At 49.8% G+C, this 18,651-nt stretch overlaps 1 protein-coding gene across 7 annotated transcripts in view; it reads right to left on the bottom strand.

Moving 5' to 3' along the window:
* WAC (WW domain containing adaptor with coiled-coil) overlaps window positions 1-18,651 on the bottom strand; it is a 676,706-nt gene that overhangs the window by 93,852 nt on the left and 564,203 nt on the right. For all 7 annotated transcript variants that reach the window (XM_078663389.1, XM_078663395.1, XM_078663393.1 and 4 more), the window contains one exon: window positions 12,542-12,728. In XM_078663389.1, the coding sequence (XP_078519515.1) occupies window positions 12,542-12,728 (187 nt within the window). The remainder of the gene's footprint in view (window positions 1-12,541; window positions 12,729-18,651) is intronic.

Here is an 18,651-nt window from a genome sequence, read left to right on the forward strand (position 1 = left end):
GGCGATAGAGAGAGTGAGGGCGATAGAGAGAGTGAGGGAGGGCGATAGAGAGAGTGAGGGAGGGCGATAGATGCTTCAACATCCTGCGCATGCTATGTAAGATCTTCCGGAGCATCCCCACCGAGACCAGGAAGACGGTCACCCAGGCCCTCGTCACCAGCCGTCTGGACTACGGCAGCTCCCTCTACGCCGGTACCACCGCCAAACTCCAGCAGAGACTCCAGCGGATCCAGAACGCCTCAGCACAACTCATCCTGGACATCCCCCGTCGCAGCCACATCTCCGGACACCTCAGAGACCTGCACTGGCTCCCGGTCAACATGAGAATCACCTTCCGTCTCCTCACCCACGCACACAAAGCCCTACACAACCAAGGCCCAGGATACCTCAACAGCCGCCTCAACTTCTACACTCCCACACGCCAGCTTCGATCGACCGGCCACGCCCTCGCCGCCGTCCCCCGCTTCCGAAGAGCCACCAGAGGGGGAAGGTCCTTCTCCTACCTGGCCGCCAAGACTTGGAACTCCCTCCCGACCCACCTCCGCCTGACCCAGGACCACCTCGCCTTCAGGAAGCAGCTCAAGACCTGGCTGTTCGAGCAGTAGCGGACCCCCCTCTCCCCTAGCGCCTTGAGACCCTCCGGGTGAGTAGTGCGCTATATAAATGCAGTGATTGATTGATTGAGAGAGGGAAGGCGATAGAGAGAGGGAGGGCGATCGAGAGATAGAGGGAGGGCGATCGAGAGATAGAGGGAGGGCGATCGAGAGATAGAGGGAGGGCGATAGAGAGATAGAGGGAGGGCGATAGAGAGATAGAGGGAGGGCGATTAAATAGAGGGAGGGAAATCGAGTGAGGCCGATAGAGTGAGGGCGATTGATAGATAGAGAGAGTGAGGGCGATTGACAGATAGAGAGAGTGAGGGCGATTGACAGATAGAGAGAGTGAGGGCGATAGATAGAGAGAGTGAGGGCGATAGATAGAGAGAGTGAGGGCGATAGATAGAGAGAGTGAGGGCGATTGTAGGAAGGTAGATCCCTGACTATGGTTGCCCCCAACTTTTTGCCTGGTGTTTTGCTGGTTTTCTGACTTAGTTGACCTGGGGCCCTGCTATTCAGGGCCCCAGGCCTACTGCTCTCTCTGTAAAATGGATTCCATGTACCTTAGGTACATATCTAATTGGATACTGAGTCACCTTATCAGTCCCTGTACAGTGTACCTTAGGTACCCAGGGCATAGGTGTACCCAGGGCCTACCAGGGGCTGCAGCATGTATTATGCCACCCCTGGCTGGCCATCCAAATCTGACACAACTGGCTGCTTGACAGCTGGGGCAAGGTGGTGTAATCACCCTTTGCTTTAGATATAGTATACCTATATCTAACCCTAAAAATGGACACACAGATCTCATATCAGTCACTCCTATGGCAGGCCTTGACAATCCTGAAGGCAGAGTGCTTGGAATCGTGTGAGATAGTGCTCTGGCATGAGCTGAGCCTGTCTGCGGCTTTCGGGATCCATCCCTTAGCCGTTTCCATGATATCGCATACCATATACTCTTAAGTGCATTATAATCCTCACGGTTATATGCCAACTCTGGTATCGCTTTATCAAAACATGTCGAGTAAGGTGTCATACGAATTGGAATACTAACCCCTCGCCAATTCTGGCGACGGGGTTAGCATTCCACCCTTCTAGTTGGACACGACATGTATGTAACCTGTAACCCCGGGTAAAGTCAGACATAGCCTCAGCACCACAAGATGGATGCTGCCACCGAGACACAAGTCTGCCCTCCTGCTGCTGGGAGTCCTCCCAGCACAGGAGGCAAGGACAAAGGGTTTCCTGCCAGGGGCGGTGCCAGCACCGTCCCAGACAGGGTTTTGTGTATTCTAGGTAGGCAGGGCTTTAGAGGAAGGTGACTGCAAGTGGCACCCCGGTGCTCACTGTGCATAGGCCGGCTGAAACCAGTTCCAGGGGCACTCCAGCCCCTGGCCTGGGGAAAGCCCGCCAAAGGAGAGGGGTGTAACCCCCCCCCCTCCTAGTCCCACCCATAGGGCAGGACTTAGTCGCGTGCCAGCCCCTTTTTTCAGGATAAAGGTAGGAACTGGCCCCCTTCCAGATCAGATCATCTTTGGAATCAAGACACGACTTTCTACGAAAGGACATCAAGATTTCTTCTTCAAGATTCTCCCTTGTGACTAAGGAGTAGTCACCCTGCATCTGCCGGCACCATCTTAAGAACACTGCGGTCTGCTGCAAGTCCTTCCTTCGGAATCTGACTGCCCAGCTCGACGAGAACCGGCTACCCTGGCACCTCTGACCTCTACCCACCTCTACAGCTAAGCTGAGAACCGTGGGTGCGACGAGACCTCGAGGGACCGGCCATCTTCAAGACTGCACGACTTCTTTCCAGCACGACCGCCGAGGGATCCTCTGGTGAGTGCTTTGGGGTCCGAGAAGCCCCGACCCTGAGCAGCCCCAGCACCGAAGTTCAGCCTCCCAGCATCTCCACTATCTGCGTGGGGCCCTTCTGCTTTTTGCTGCTCACCGCGTTGTTTGGCTACTAGCCCGCTGGCTTGTGGCCTTCTTAACGACGCCCGACGACATCACTGTTGCTGGTCTGGTTGCTCCAGACTGGCCCTTGCTCCCTTCCAAGAGAGGAGCACCCCGGACCCTCCTGGTCCACTCCAGACGCCATTTTAGGTCCACCGCGTGGGCTTGAATTTGCCAAGACTTGTTGCCCCAATCCTGGGTCCAGCAACGTCGAGAGCATCATCCATCGTGGGACAGCTCGTACCTCCATCCTGGTCGCCGACAACGCCTCCTGGTCCGTGAGACTACAGAGCCCAGCGTCGCCCACTCACCTAGTCGAGGTGACTACCACCCGGTGCCCTCCTGGTGCCACCTGACTACTGGCTAGTAGTCACGAACTTGGTCCCCTCTGCTTTCAGGTGCCATCTTTCTTCGATCCAGGCTTGGATCACCCGAACAATCTTCACTGGTCGCCTGCCAGCAACTCCTTTCCTTCAGGCTCCTGGTTCGTCAACGGAGAATCCCGACGTCTTTTCAGACCTATGCAGCTGCAGCCCCTGGGCTAGGTAACTTCGGCATTTCGGTGCCTCAGCATAGCCTCACTATCCAAGGGTCCAGATCCACTTTCGTTTTTGACCTACCTAGTCGGGTTCGCCCGAGAACACTAACTTTGTGAATTCTAGCTTCCCTAGACTTTGTCCCGCATCCCGCGTGAGAGTGCACACTCTGCACCCGAGTTCCCTAGGCCTCCTGCTAGTAATCTAAAGGTTCAGTAGTCCAGTCCTAGCGATCCCAAAGCCTCTGAGAATCGTTACTTACCTGCTAGTAATTCGCATTCCACTTTTGTAGTATATGGTTTTTCGTGCCCCTCGGGCATTTGTGTAAATTGTGCGACTTGAAGTATTTTTATAAGAGTTTTGTTGTGTGCTTAGCTCCCTGTCTCATAAAGAGCCAGGGTAGTCTTGTTATAAATAAATACACTGTTTATTTTCATAACAACTTGTGTGGTGTCCTTTCACTGGGTGTTCAAGGGGTAATGTGATGGTAAAACAGCTGGCTTAACACGCCCTCTAGAGTCTTAGCCTTAGACTGCTCGTATCCATGCTACTAGGATAGCTGGTCTATAAGGTTGACTTACAACCAATCATCAATAAGGGTTGTTTGGACTGATACATAGTGATCACTAGAATAGTGAGCACTACATATCAGGCCAACTTCTCACAGCCTGCTAATCAGACCCACAGCCTAGCTGTTCTCTCTATTCCACATTGTACCCAGGTACTGAATTGGCACTGGGCCCTCTCCAAGTCCCTGTACCCAGGGCAGAGGTGTACCCAGAAGTCTCCCAGGGGCTGCAGCATGTATTATGCCACCCCTGGACTGACTAACTAAACAGATACAACTGGCTGCTTGACAGCTGGGGCAAGGTGGTGTAATCACCCTTTGCTTTAGATATAGTATACCTATATCTAAACCTAAAATGGGCACACAGATCTCCTATCAGTCACTCCTATGGCAGGCCTTAACAATCCTGAAGGCAGAGTGCTTGGAATCGTGTGAGATGGTGCTCTGGCATGAGCTGAGCCTGTCTGCGGCTTTCGGGATCTATCCCTTAGCCGTTTCCATGATAGCGTCAGACTATATACTCTTAAGTGCCTTATAATCCTCGCGGTTATGGTAACTTTGGTCTGACAATATCTAAACATATCGTGTAAGGTGTCATACGCTTTGGAATACTACCCCCTCGCCAGTTCTGGCGACGGGGGTAGCATTCCACCCCTCTAGAGGGAGAATACATGTTGGTAGCCTGTAACCCCGGTTAAAGTTTGACATAGCCTCAGCTCCACAAAATGGATGCTGCCACCCAGACACAAGTCTGACCTCCTGCTGCTGGGAGTCCTTCCAGCGAGGAGTGCTTGGACAAAGGGTTTCCTGTCAGGGGCGGTGCTAGCACCATCCCAGACAGGGTTTTGTGTATCCCAGGTAGGCAGGGCTATAGAGGAAGGTGACTGCAAGTGGCACCCCGGTGCTCACTGTGCATATGCCGGCTCAAACCAGTTCCTGGGGCACACCAGCCCGAGCTGGGGAGAGACCAGACAAAGGAGAGGGGTGTAACCACCCCCCTCCTAGTCCCACCCATAGGGCAGGACTTAGTTGCGTGCCAGCCCCTTTTCTCAGGATAAAGGTAGGAGCAGGCCCCCTTCCAAATTAGATCATCTTTGAATCCTGAAACTACTTTCTATGAAAGGAACTCAAGACTTCTTCCTAAGATTTCTCCCTTGTGACTAAGGAGTAGTCACCCTGCAGCAGCAGGCACCAACCAAGCATCGCGGTTTGCTGTAAGTCTCTCCTCCGGATCAAGACTGCCCAGCTCGACGAGAACCGGCTTCCCTGGCACCTCTGACCACTACCTGCATCATCAGCCCAGCTGAGATTCGTGGGTGTGACGAGACCTCGAGGGACCAGCCATCTTCAAGACTGCACGACGCTTGCCCAGCACGATCACCGAGGGACCCTTGAGTGAGTGCTTTCGGGTTTGAGAAGCCCCAACCCTGAGCAGCTTTAGCACCGAAGTCCAGCCTTCCAGCATCCACCAGTTCTGCGTAGGGCCCTTCTGCTCTTTGCTGCTCACCGCGTTGTCCAGGACACTTGCCCGTTGGCTAGTGGCCCTTCTGACGACGAACTACGACGACGACAACACCGCTGGTCTGGTTGCTCCAGACTGGTCCTTGCTCCCCTCCAACAGAGGAGCACCCCGGACCCTCCTGGTCCACTCCAGACGCCATTTTGAGTCCACCGCGTGGGCTTGCATTTGCCAAGACTTGTTGCCCCAATCCTGGGTCCAGCGACGTCGACAGTAGATACCACCGTGGGACAGCTCGCACCTCCATCCTGGTCGCCGACAACGCCTCCTGGTCCGAGAGACTGCAGAGCCCAGTGTCACCCACTCACCTGGTCGAGGTGACTTCGCCCGGTGCCACCCTGGTGCCCATCTAATCACTGGCTAGTGATTCAGAACTTGGTCCCCTCTGCTTACAGGTCTTCATCTTCATCGATCCAGGCTTGGATCACATCGATCATATTCACTGGTCGCCTGCCAGCAACTTCTTCTTTCAGGCTCCATAGACTGCAATGAGGATTCCCGACGTCTTTTGAACCCTATGCAGCCGCAGCCCCTGGGCTAGGTAACCTAAGCATTTCGGTGCTCCAGCATAGCTTAACTATCTAAGTGTCCAGATCCTTTTTCGTTTCAGCTCTACCTATTCGGATTCGTCCGATAACACTAACTTTGTATTTACTAGCTTCCATAGACTTTGTTCCGCATCCCGCGTGAGAGTGCACACTCTGCACCCGATCTCCCTAGGCCTCCTGCTTGTAATCTAAAGGTTCAGTAGTCTAGTCCTAGCGATCCCAAAGCCTCTGAGAATAGTTACTTACCTGCTAGTAATTAGCATTCCACTTTTGTAGTATATGGTTTTTCGTGCCCCTCGGTCATTTGTGTAAATTGTGCGACTTTAAGTATTTTCTTAAGAGTTTTGTGTTGTGCTTAGCTCCCTGACTCATAAAGAGTTCAGGGTAGTACTGTTATAAATAAATATACTTTTATTTTCATAACAACTTGTGTGGTGTCCTTTCACTTGGCGTTCAAAGGGTAAATGTGGTGGTAAACAGCTGGCTTAACACGCCCTCTAGAGTTTAGCCTAAAGACTGCTCTTGTCCATGCTACTAGGATAGCTGGTCTATCAGGTTGACTTACAACCAAACATCAATAAGGGTCGTTTGGAATGATACATAGTGATCACTAGAATAGTGAGCACTGCATATCAGGCCAACTTCTCACACTGACGACCTCTGCTGCAATAAGTGTAAGTGCTCTGCGGACATAGGACGGTGTCGTGGTGGAATGTTGGGTGGAGTGGTTGTAAGCTCTAGACAATACCCGTACTGTACAATATCTCGTACCCACCTGTCTGTGGTGATGGATTTCCATGCAGACAAGAACTGTTGTAGTCTCCCCCCGACAGGTGTTAGATGGTCGGGGGGCAGTGACAAGGCGTCACTGTTTGGTATTGGCAGAGGATCTGGAGTTGTTGTTTCCTCTTCCTCTGCCCTTGATGTTATTTCCTCTATATCCACCCCTGGGATTTTTATTGTAGGTGGATTGTGTACCTCCCTTGTTATACTGCGTTCGTTGGGTGTTTTGGCCCCTTGAGGGTCCTCTGTTATTGGAGCGACGAAAGGAACCACCCCGAAACTGCTGCGACTGCAGAGCTCCCATTGATTTAGCAGTTTCCGTGTCCTTCTTAATTTTTTCTAGGATGGCATCAACTTCAGGGCCAAACAAGAAGTCAGTGTTAACTGGCTGATTAAGAATGGAGGTCTGTATTTCTGGTTTGAAACCAGATATCCTCAACCAAGCATGTCGCCTTGGCATGACGCTAGTGGTTATAGCCCTAGCTGCAGTGTCAGCTGTGTCTAGTGCACACTTGATGGAAGCGTTGGAGATCAGCTTCCCCTCCTGAACCAACAGCTCCGCTCCTTCCTTGAATTGTTCTGGGAGGTGCTGTAATAATGTCTCCAGAGTATCGTAGTGTGACCTATCATATCTGGCCAGAAGCGCCTGAGTATTAGCAATACGCCAGATGTTTGCAGCCTGTGCTGCCACTCTTTTGCCAGATGTTTCCAGTATCTTTGACTCTTTATTAGGCGGAGGCGCATCTCCCGTTGTCTGCGAGTTTGCCCTCTTTCTTGCATTTGCAACCACCATAGAGTCCAAAGGCAACTAACCTTTAATATAGGTAGGATCCCCGGGGGCCGGCCTATACTTTTTTTCTATTCTCGGGTTAACTACCCTTGCTCTAGTATTTTCTTTGAAAATGTCTTTGGTGTCCATCACATCGTCATCAGCATCATTATCGTCACATGCCCCTGCATCTGAGTATGTAGGGGAAAAGGATTGAGGCTCCTGCTCATATGTTTGCAAGTGTTCGACCATCACTGGTGACGCAGGTGATCCCCTCTTTTTCTTAAGAGGAATCCTGAAAGACTCCATGGGTTTTTCTGGGACTATTTTCCTCTTGTAGATAGTGAGCCTCCCCGTTTCAGAGTCGATGAACTTCCTCGGTTCTTGTTCCTCTGTCTCGTTTGCAGGCCTGTAAGGTAATCCAGGTCTTTTTATGGGGTAAATGGTCTGTTTTGGCTCGAACATCTTCGGCCTCACTGGCGGTGGTAAACCGTATTTTATTGGCGCCGACGCGAGCGCAGTCACCAACTTGGTAGTTGTGACTTTCTTCCGTCCCGCCGACAAAGCCTTGTCTTTGATTCTTTGAATCGACTCCCCGACGTGTAGGGCCAGGTCTTGGGCCTTATGCACCGCATGCGCCGCGTCTGCATCTGACTGTGAACCGACGTTCGTCTTCGGTCCCGTCATTGATCGAGGATTGGAGCTCTGTCTCGATTCGAGCTGCGTAGCGGCTCCCTTCGGCGCCGACGTCTTTGACTCGAAGATCTTCACCGTGGCCTTTGGCGCCCCGCTACTGGAGCCGAGGGCCTTCTGGAAGCTCCCCGCATCGAAGTCCCTCATTTGTTTCTTCGGCCCGAGGGTTTTGAGGCCTTGGCGCCGACTAGAGCCAATTGCACTTTCGGTTTCGATTTCGACTGTGCTGGCTTCGGTTTCGTTTTGCTGAGATCAACCAAAGTTGGTTTCGAAACCGATGGCTCAATGATAATGTTCGAAGCCGGGCCTTGTTGTGGGGCTGTTGAACTCGAAGGTAGATCTTGGGTAAGGCCTTGTGGCGATCCCTCGACCTGAGCCTTATTGATATTATGTCCATCGGCCCCCGTATCGACGGGTGGGCCTAGCTCCTCTGAGCTATCTTCCTTGGCCCCAAGGGCCTGAACGTCGACGTCTCCTACCTCATAATTCTCCTCGTCTTCCAGATACTCCTCTCCATCGGTCTCATAGTCGGATCCATGCACGGATCCCTGCTCCGATGATTCATCTCGGTCCGGTATCTCGACGACTTCTTCGTCTCCTGTCCCGAAGATATTATCTTGTTCTGGCGCAGGCCTATTGGATTGCAATCGAGCCGCGCATTGGGTCCGAAGAGTCTACTTCGATCTGAACCGGGCACAGGACATACATTGGTCTTCATTGTGGTCCGGTGACAAGCATTTGTTGCACACAGGGTGGACGTCTTTGTGTGCATATTTTGCGTTACGAAGCGGACACCTTTTGAAAAGGCCTCGACTCTCCATCGTCGATGAAACTCTATGCGAGAGGTGAATGAAGCCGTCCGATAGTCGATTTCCTGTAGATAAATGTTATCGATACCGATTGAAACGATACCGACGCTCGCGAAAGCCTTTTGGCTTTGAGAAAAAGTTTCCTAACTTGAGCTAAGATTTGAACATCCGAACCCAATGGCGGAAAAAAACAATCTGAGGATGGAGAGGATGCCCATGCGCACTGTAGTCCAGGGGAGGAGCCACCTATCCCGTGATACTTCGAAGAATTCTCCAGGACAACAATGTGCAATCATCCGGACCCAACACTAGGCGGCGAGCTAATGCAATAGATATGAATTCAGCAGCCCACATGCCTCGAACATAGCTGTTGTGTGTGAGAAGTGTGGCACAGCAGAAAGAGTACAGAGGAGCAGGGCAGCATGTCAGGTCCGTTATGTGGGGAAAGTGCATGGAGCAGAGATGCACACCGGCGAGACGGCCATAAAAGCACAGATGAGGAGGAATGAGCAGCAGTAGGGAGGGAGCTGAAACACAGCCCTGCTGCTCCGCATCGGGGTTGAACTAACCCCAATTAAGTCATTGCCCCCTCATTCTAGTACAAAAATGAGAAACATTGAGCAATAAATCTTACATGCTATAAATAAATGAATAGTTCACTAAACACAAAACATGTACAACAAAAAGCACCCGTAAATGTGGCCTGAAAATAAAGTGCCCGTTGCGTTTCAAAATCGGAATGTAGCTAAAAGAAAGCACTGCTTTGTTAATTTGCACAAGCACAGTGCCACACAATAATGGGTGCAGACTGCAAATAAAGAGGTGCTGCGTGGTGAAATTTTGATGAGTGCTTCATGTTTGCAATTTACCTCGAGGCAAACGTTTTCAAGGAATATGAACCGCTGCAGTGGTGTGGCCAAGGTGCCCTCGGTTAGCCTCGGTCGGGGGCATACACGGGTGCACCATTAAAGACCCCGGTTGCGGGGTAGCAGGTGGGCAGCGAGGATCGGCAGCATGCCGCTGACATGTTCCCTGGAGTTAAAGTGCAGCAGCAGTAACCTGAAAAGTGTGAGGAAGAGCGGCTACTTGCGCAGGCACTCAAGAGGTTTTTCGTGCAGCTGGGGCCCAGAGCGACGCCTGAGCCGGCCCAAGTACTAGGAGATTGAAAAGAAGTGGCACAGCAGGCCGCCCATGCACAGCATTTCGCTCGACTCCTCTAAGTAAAACAAGAGGAGCGGTGTGAACTTACTTTCGGCGATGTGCGCGGCCGCCATAAAAACACAGCAGGGCACTGGGAGGCCGTGGGCCATATGGTGGCTTCACAGTGTGACTGTCCTACATGCACGCTCCGTGGCAGCCTCAGGGGAAGGGGGGAGGAGCAAGGAGAAGAGCGGTGATAACAAGCATGGTGTGTCGTGCAGCCTGGAGATTTGGGGGGAGGGGGGCGGAGGAGCAAGGAGAGGAGCGGCGATAACTAGCGTAAGGTGTCGTGCAGCCTGGGGATGGGTGTGTGTGTGTGTGTCCCATTCAAGAATACCCTTGCTGGAGGGCACAGATAATTGCTTGTGGCACATAGTAAGGAGGGAGGGGTGCTGGCTGCACAGGAAACAAGCATTGGCTGCGCGGCCGGGCCGCAAAGAACAACAAACAAGTCGGATGGGGGTGAGGGGCGGGGGAGAAGGGGAGTGAGCGAGTGGGAAGTGCTGGTGAAGCGTCGCGCTTCAAGAGCCTGGTTTGGGGGGGGGGGGGGAGCCAGTGAGTGGGAGGGAGGAAAGGAGCATATGGGGATGGGGTGTGAGTGAGGGGGAGCAGAAGCCTTTGATGGTGGTGTGCGAGGCCAAGCGCACGCCTGGTGAAGCTTCATTCATGCTCCACTGAACAACATGCATTGTAGGAAATCCAGCTTGTTCAGAGTTTGTTCTAACACAATAGATTTCGAGTAATGAATTACTCGACCCAATGATAAGAAATACTACTATTCCGGACCCAACCACTAGTTGGCGGAATAATGTACAACATAGTGAATCCAGAAAAGATTCCCGCTGCAAAACCATTGCAAGATGCAGCTCAGTTATTTGCTCTGGGTTACTCGGGTTCTTGGTGAACCTATAAGTCCTATATATCCCCGCAGCCAGAAGTGCCCAGCAGATGTAACAGTATATTGCTTTAAAACATCTGTCATACTTAGAAGCAGTTACAGGTGAAAACGTTGGCACCAGTGGCTGTTTTTTTCAAATCAATTTCAGTATTTTTTATTTTCAACTGTTAGTTTCTATTAAAAAAACCTTGAGGGATCTACACAAAATACCCCTTGCTGAATTGAGAAGTTAGTCTAGTTTTCAGAAATGTATAGCTTTCTGGGATCCAGTATTGCTTTCATGCCCATTTCTACTACTAACTGGAAGGAGGTTTAAAGCACAAAAAATAGCAAAAATAGGCTAACAGTAAAAAGCCAAAACTGTGTGAAAAATGTAGGTCATTCTGACAAGTCTGACTGTCCCATAAAGCTGAAAAGATGGTGATTTTAGCACAATAAACCCTTTGTTGATACCATTTGCAGGGGAAAAAACAGACACTTACTTCTGCAGCACTTTTTTCCAATTTAAAGAAAACAAAAAACGTTTGCTATATTTTGGCTAATTTTGAATCCACCAATCCTGGGTACCTTTAGAATACTTGAAATGTTGGAAGAAAAAGGACCCAAATTTGGCGTGGATACTTTATGTGGACAACAGGGGCCTAAGCGCGCACTACTCCAAATAGCCCAAAATAAGGCTTAGTAATTTGAGGTATCTGCGGCCTAGCAACGAAGGCTAAGTTTATTGTGGTGCTGAATTTCTGTACTGTATATAAAGGTCACACCCTGGTAACTCATGAAAGGAGGAGCCTGGTTGTGAGGCATGCACATGTCTGCCCTTGTACCTTAGCTAGCCAACAGGCATTGGTACCTACAAATGCATATAATATGTTTGAGCCCCTACTGTGTCTGGTGTTTTCTTTTTGTCACTCCAGAAGGCTGCAGAATTATTACCTGCCAATATTAGTTTTGATTATCCTTATTCTGTGCTAGAGCAACACCCATGCTGCTCTATCACAGCTTTTTTATATGCAAATATGTAGCAAATACTGCATATGCAAAGGGCAAAAACAAACTGCTGGAGGGCTACAGAGAGAATTATTTGAGTTCAATTTAAGTGTTTATGGGAGGGTGAAAGTGGATACACATCTCGAAGAAACCCCAAAATCAGGATGTTCCCCCCAGCAACATTATTCCTGCTACCCATGTTAACGTTGTTAATTCCTGGTGTCTTTTTCCCTCAGTCTTCTTCTGAAGCATAGCAGGCACCACTGAGCTCCATGGCGGAAAATATAATCTGAAAGCTTGACCACACAAAAAGAGGGGGAGGGGGGCTAATTGCCTACCCTTGAGGGATCTGGTTTCACCATTCACTAGACACACCCATCTCCAAGAGGAGAGAAAGTAAAAACATCGTTAAAAGTATGACTTTCCGGCTTCAACCACTAAATGGCAGAATATGCCCAGCATGTGAATCTAGGAGATTTCATGCTGCTAAATCTGTAGATTCTCCAAGCACAATCATATAATTTGGGAAGCATATTGCATTGGCCTAAAACGATAACCACAAAAACATAAGCGTACATTGTTTTCCTCAACTATATGGGTACCTTTATCAGAACTTTATCACATTATCAAGCAGTACAGTGTTCAAAAGTAGCAAAACCAATTTTATTAAGACACATACCTGCTTTTCTGCATGATCTGCAGGCCATCCTTGAACGTGTTTTATAAGGTTTTCATTGAAGTGTGTTGCTAGTGTAGGTGTAAGCGAACAGGAGGTTCGTGAAGATGTGTTCTGTGGGCCAGCTGTTGCAGACGATACAGTAGTACTTGATGTATGATTTGGGCTTGGCGATGGACTTCTTTGACTACTAAAACATGAAGAAAAAAATAATTTTATATCACTATTAAGATAAATGAATTTCATGAGGCAAATAGTTGACAGGACAGTGTGTGCTTACCTGTAATCCTAGTTCTCCATTAGGAGGACCTGCATTGAAATCCTAAGTACTGAATAATGCCACCCACATGCAGAATCCCAGAGCATTTTACAAAATGAAATCATATACTTTTTAACTTTAAAAACAAAAGAAAATGAAATCTACTGGACACTGAAGGCTGTATTTGCCAGTTTTTTTTCTTTTAAATATTCAATTTTAGTTAAGAAAAGACACTAAAAACAGAAAAGTGGCAATAAAACCCTTCATAAACCTTTAGCAGAAATGTGAGAGATAGTTGGCAGTGTAGCTAGATAGGCTGCAACCTAAAGGTCTTAAAGGAGCCACGCAATTTAAACACAGACAAAAGACTATCGAAATTGCCTCAGTCTTTTTTCCGGCAATCGCACGCCGTGGGGCACAATGTATCTTTAAACAATAGCATTATATTTATGTATATATCTCCCACAGTTCTCCATTAAAGGGAGCCACCAGCCATGCTAGGGTCGCCCCAGCGAGCAGCAAATGGACAACCAAATTATAATCAAATACTTTGTTACATGACGGCTACTGCCATGATGGGGGTACCACCCCACAAAGAAATTCGGCAGTGTAAAGTGGCAATTTATTGGACATAAATTTTGTTATGGCCAAAACTACTGCCGATGAGACAGAGTACTGTGACTGTCGACACAATCAGTGGATGGATATTTGGTTACTAAACCAGTTAACTGTGTGATCGGAAACACAGCAGGGAGAGGAACTAATATTTTATTTGTGCCACAATTGGTGAGTGAATGCATGCGTATTGAAATAGCTGCACGTCTCGTCTCTACAAAAGTGACAAACATTGCTAAAATGTGATTGAAGAGCAAGCAGCCGCCCTCACAGAGGAAATAGACATTTTGCAATGGTGGATGCAAAGACACAAAAGTGGCGAGTGTCTTCTTCATTCATATTCCTTAGTGCATTATGGAACACTGCAAAGTTCTGATGCGTTTCGACTGACCGAGCTTTGTTCACTTTCAAAACTGCTTCAGTCTTTTTTTCGGGCAATCTCACACTGTGGGTTGCAATGTATCCTTAAACAATAGCTAAGACTATGAGCCAATTTTAATAAAGTCAGCTATATGTTTAAATTGAATGTGGTTCTTATTAACAGGTGTGGGTCAATACACATTCCTATAAACAAGACTTGGTCAGAGCCGAAATGCACCAGGACTTTGCAGTGTTCTGTCATACATTAAGGATAATCAATAAAATGACTGCATTTGTACTTACTGGAATCAGGCGTACAGCGTTCCATTTGAGGAGAGTGTTTGAATACAAGGCGGCTGTCCGTTTGCAGCACGCTGAGTCCGCCCTGTCAGGGCAGGTGTCTCCCTTGAATGCAAAACTGTGTTTGGGATATTTAAATAAAGGAGCCTGGCCTCATCGCAGAGAAGAAAAGTGTAGGAAGCTGGCTCTGTATATACTATACCAAAGTAAGGTATGGTGTGCACAGAGTCCAGTGGAACCCCAAAGGTAGGCAGAGGTAAAAGTAGATAATACCGCACTCTCTATTTGTGGTAGTGTGGGCGAGCAGTAAAGCTTTATCAGAGGGTAGTGTTAAGGCCTGGTGCAGGTAAGTGAAGTAATACTTTGCAATATTTATGCAGTAAATTACAGTTGATTGCAGGTTCAAATGCAGTTGGTTGATTTACAGTTCAGTCAATAGTCGGAATTACTTTTCAGTAACTTTGTATATCACAGTACATGTTACTTCTTGAGATTACTTTTTAAGTTACTTTTGCTAATCAATCAGTGTAATATGCCTAGATATCACACTGAGGCATTTCCTAGACAAAAGGTACGTTATTCACTTTTTACAGATACGCAGTTTTTCAAGGTTTCATACAAACCAACCCCACACTTTTCAAAGAAAAGCAGTCAATGTAATCCTATGGGAGGAAATGAAGTTATCGGTTTACAAGTATTTTGTTGTGGGAGTTGGGTTTCTGGGGTTAGAACCAGGGTTCCCCTAGGGTTGAGGATGCACTCTCAAAGCACCCTCAACGGCACTAGGGCTATGAGTGCTTAGGCCCAATGTTATACAATGGGGCGTGTAGGAGAGTAGGGTCTGCAATCCTATGATCACCCAGATTTTACCTTTTTGCTTCACTGGTTTACGACTTTCCCTGGCTGTGGGCCTGCTAATCAGACCCACAGCCTAGCTGTTCTCTCAACTCCAAATTGTACCCAGGTACTGAATTGGCACTGGGCCCTCTCCAAGTCCCTGTACCCAGGGCTGAGGTGTACCCAGAAGTCTCCCAGGGGTTGCAGCATGTATTGTGCCACCCCTGGGTTGACTAACTAAATCAGACACAACTGGCTGCTTGACAGCTGGGGCAAGGTGGTGTAATCACCCTTTGCTTTAGATATAGTATTCCTATATCTAAACCTACAATGGACACCTATATTCCTATCAGTCACTCCTATGGCAGGCCTTAACAATCCTGAAGGCAGAGTGCATGGGATAGGGTGAAATGGTGCTCTGGCATGAGCTGAGCCCGTTTGCAGCTTGCGGAACCAAGTCCTAATAGCTGTTCCATGATAACGCTATACCATATACTCTTAAGTGCATTATGTACCTCGCGGTCATATGCTAACTTTGGTATAACATTATCAAAACATGTCGAGTAAGGTGTCATACGAATTGGAATACTAACCCCTCGCCAATACTGGCGACGGGGTTAGCATTCCACCCTTCTAGAGGGACACGACATGTATGTAACCTGTAACCCCGGTTAAAGTCAGACATAGCCTCAGCTCCACAAGATGGATGCTGCCACCGAGACACAAGTCTGCCCTCCTGCTGCTGGGAGTCCTCTCAGCACAGAAGGCAAGGACAAAGGGTTTCCTGCCAGGGGCGGTGCCAGCACCGTCCCAGACAGGATTTTGTGTATCCTAGGTAGGCAGGGCTTTAGAGGAAGGTGACTGCAAGTGGCACCCCGGTGCTCACTGTGCATAGGCCGGCTGGAACCAGTTCCAGGGGCACTCCAGCCCCTGATCTGGGGAAAGCCCGCCAAAGAAGAGGGGTGTAACCACCCCCCTCCTAGTCCCACCCATAGGGCAGGACTTAGTCGCGTGCCAGCCCCTTTTTGCAGGATAAAGGTAGGAACTGGCCCCCTTCCAAATTAGATCATCTTTGAATCCTGAACCAACTTTCCACGAAAGGACCTCAAGACTCTTCTCAAGATTTCTCCCTTGTGACTAAGGAGTAGTCACCCTGCAGCAGCAGGCACCAACCAGGCATCGCGGTCTGCTGTAAAGTCTCTCCTCCGGATCAAGACTGCCCAGCTCGACGAGAACCGGCTTCCCTGGCACCTCTGACCTCAACCTGCATCATCAGCCCAGCTGTGATCCGTGGGTGTGACGAGACCTCGAGGGACCGGCCATCTTTGAAGACTGCACGACGCTTGTCCAGCACGACCACCGAGTGACCCTCGACTGAGTGCTTTGGGGTAAGAGAAGCCCCGACCCTGAGCAGCTCCAGCACCGAAGTTCAGCCCCCCTGCATCCACGAGATCTGCGTGGGGCACTTCTGCTCTTTGCTGCTCACCGCGTTGTCCAGGTCACTTGCCCGTTGGCTAGTGGCCCTCTTACGACGCTCCACGACGATAAACACTGCTGGTTTGGTTGCTCCAGACTAGCCCTTGCTCCCCTCCAAAAGAGGAGCACCCTGGACCCTCCTGGTCCACTCCAGACTCCATTTTAAGTCCACCGCGTGGGCTTGCATTTGCCAAGACTTGTTGCCCCAATCCTGGGTCCAGCGACGTCGACAGCAGAGACCTTCGTGGGACAGCTCGCACCTCCATCCTGGTCGCCGACAACGCCTCCTGGTCCGAGAGACTGCAGAGCCCAGCAGCGCCCACTCACCTGGTCGAGGTGACTTCGTCCGGTGCCATCCTGGTGCCCACCTAAATCACTGGCTAGTGATTCAGAACTTGGTCCCCTCTGCTTACAGGTTTTCTCCTTCCCTGATCCAGGCTTGGATCACCACGAACTTCTTCACTGGCCGCCTGCCAGCAACTTCTTTCTTCAGGCTCCTGGATCTTCAACGAGGGTTTCCGACGCAACTTGAACCCTATGCAGCCGCAGCCCCTGGGCTAGGTAACCTGAGTACTCCGGTGCTCCAGCATAGTCCAACACCCTAAGTGTTCGGATCCACCCTTGTTTTCGACCCACCTAGTCGGGTTCGCCCGAGAACAGTAACTTTGCAATTACTAGTATCCATAGACTTGTTCCCGCATTACGCGTGAGAGTTCCCACTCTGCACACGGCGTCCCTAGGCCTCCTGCTTCTAATCCAAGGGTTCAGCATTGTAGGCCTAGCGTTTCTACAGTCTAGAAAAGTATTACCTACCTGCTAGTAACTTCGCATTCCACTTCTTGTGTATATGGTTTTTCGTGCCCCTCAGGCATTTGTGTAAATTGTGCGACTTTTAGTATTTTCGTAAGAGTTTTGTTGTGTGCTTAGCTCCCTGTCTCATTAAGAGCCAGGGTAGTCTTGTTATAAATAAATATACTTTATTTTTGATAACAACTTGTGTGGTGTCCTTTCACTTGGTGTTCAAGGGGTAATGTGATGGTAAAACAGCTGGCTTAACACGCCCTCTAGAGTCTTAGCCTTAGACTGCTCGTATCCATGCTACTAGGATAGCTGGTCTATAAGGTTGACTTACAACCAATCATCAATAAGGGTTGTTTGGACTGATACATAGTGATCACTAGAATAGTGAGCACTGCATATCAGGCCAACTTCTCACAGGGCGGATAGGGGGCCTCTAGTTGGTGCCTGCTCGCCAGCAGGCCACAAGGTTGTGGGAGCAAAGCTCCTGGTGTTAGGTTCAGGGCAAAGGGGGATCCGATTTAGCACGCAAGGTGCACCAGCAACCACACAGTGGAGGCTGGGTGAAGGGTGCAGTTTTGGCGTCAGGTGCCCTGTTTATTTCAGTGGGGATTCTCCAGTTGCAACAAAAACTGCAGGCTCGGGGACGGAGATCTTCTGGAGGCGGCCACCCATTGGAGAGGTAAGTTGGGACACCTGGGGATGCTGGGACACCATCAGTTGGGCCACCCAAGGCTGTGGGACGTCCGGTGCAAGGGTGTCTATAGGCATCGGGTTTTTCTAACTGGCTCTAGTCGCGGGTGGGGGTATCCTCCAGAAAGGGGCTGCAGGTGTTGATTGGAGATTCGAGGCAGGTCAGAGATCACTAGATCTCAGGTCAGAATCGCCGGGGAGACGACCTCATGGTGTTGGGCCACTCAAACTCAGGCCGTTGGGTGCAAAATGGTGCAGACTTGCGGATTTGGCTGGAGCCAGTCTGGTGGGCAAATCCAGTGCTCACGGGAGACAAAGTCTTGGTTTGGGAAGGCAGAGCAGATCCTACAGGTCCTTAGTGGCATCTGGCTGCAGAACTCGCTGTAGCAGGTTCGAGGTTGGGACAGGCCGGTAGTCAATAAGCGTCTTCCTCTTTTTAGTTCAGTATGGCTGCTTCGGTCCTTCTCTCTACCTGTCTGAGGAGGCAAGTTTCGAGGTTGCCCCTAAATAGGAGATTTAAGGGTGGTACAGGTCTCTTCCTTGGGGTGAGTACACCCCCTATTATTCCACCCTCCAGTGGGAGGGGAGCATAAGCATCACTCTGTTTGGCTGGGTCTCCCCATCTGCAAGATGGTGCGGACTGAGTTGTGCTTCACCTTGCCTCCCCCACCTGAGGGGTGGGGTTGGCAAAGGTGGGCACATCTCCCATAACATTGTTTCCCCGCTTATTCTCCCGCCCAAAGTGGGTGTCAGAACAGGTAGGGACCAGTTACTG

Source organism: Lissotriton helveticus, chromosome 10 (assembly GCF_964261635.1).
Source record: "Lissotriton helveticus chromosome 10, aLisHel1.1, whole genome shotgun sequence".
Classification (NCBI taxonomy): Eukaryota; Metazoa; Chordata; class Amphibia; order Caudata; family Salamandridae; genus Lissotriton; species Lissotriton helveticus.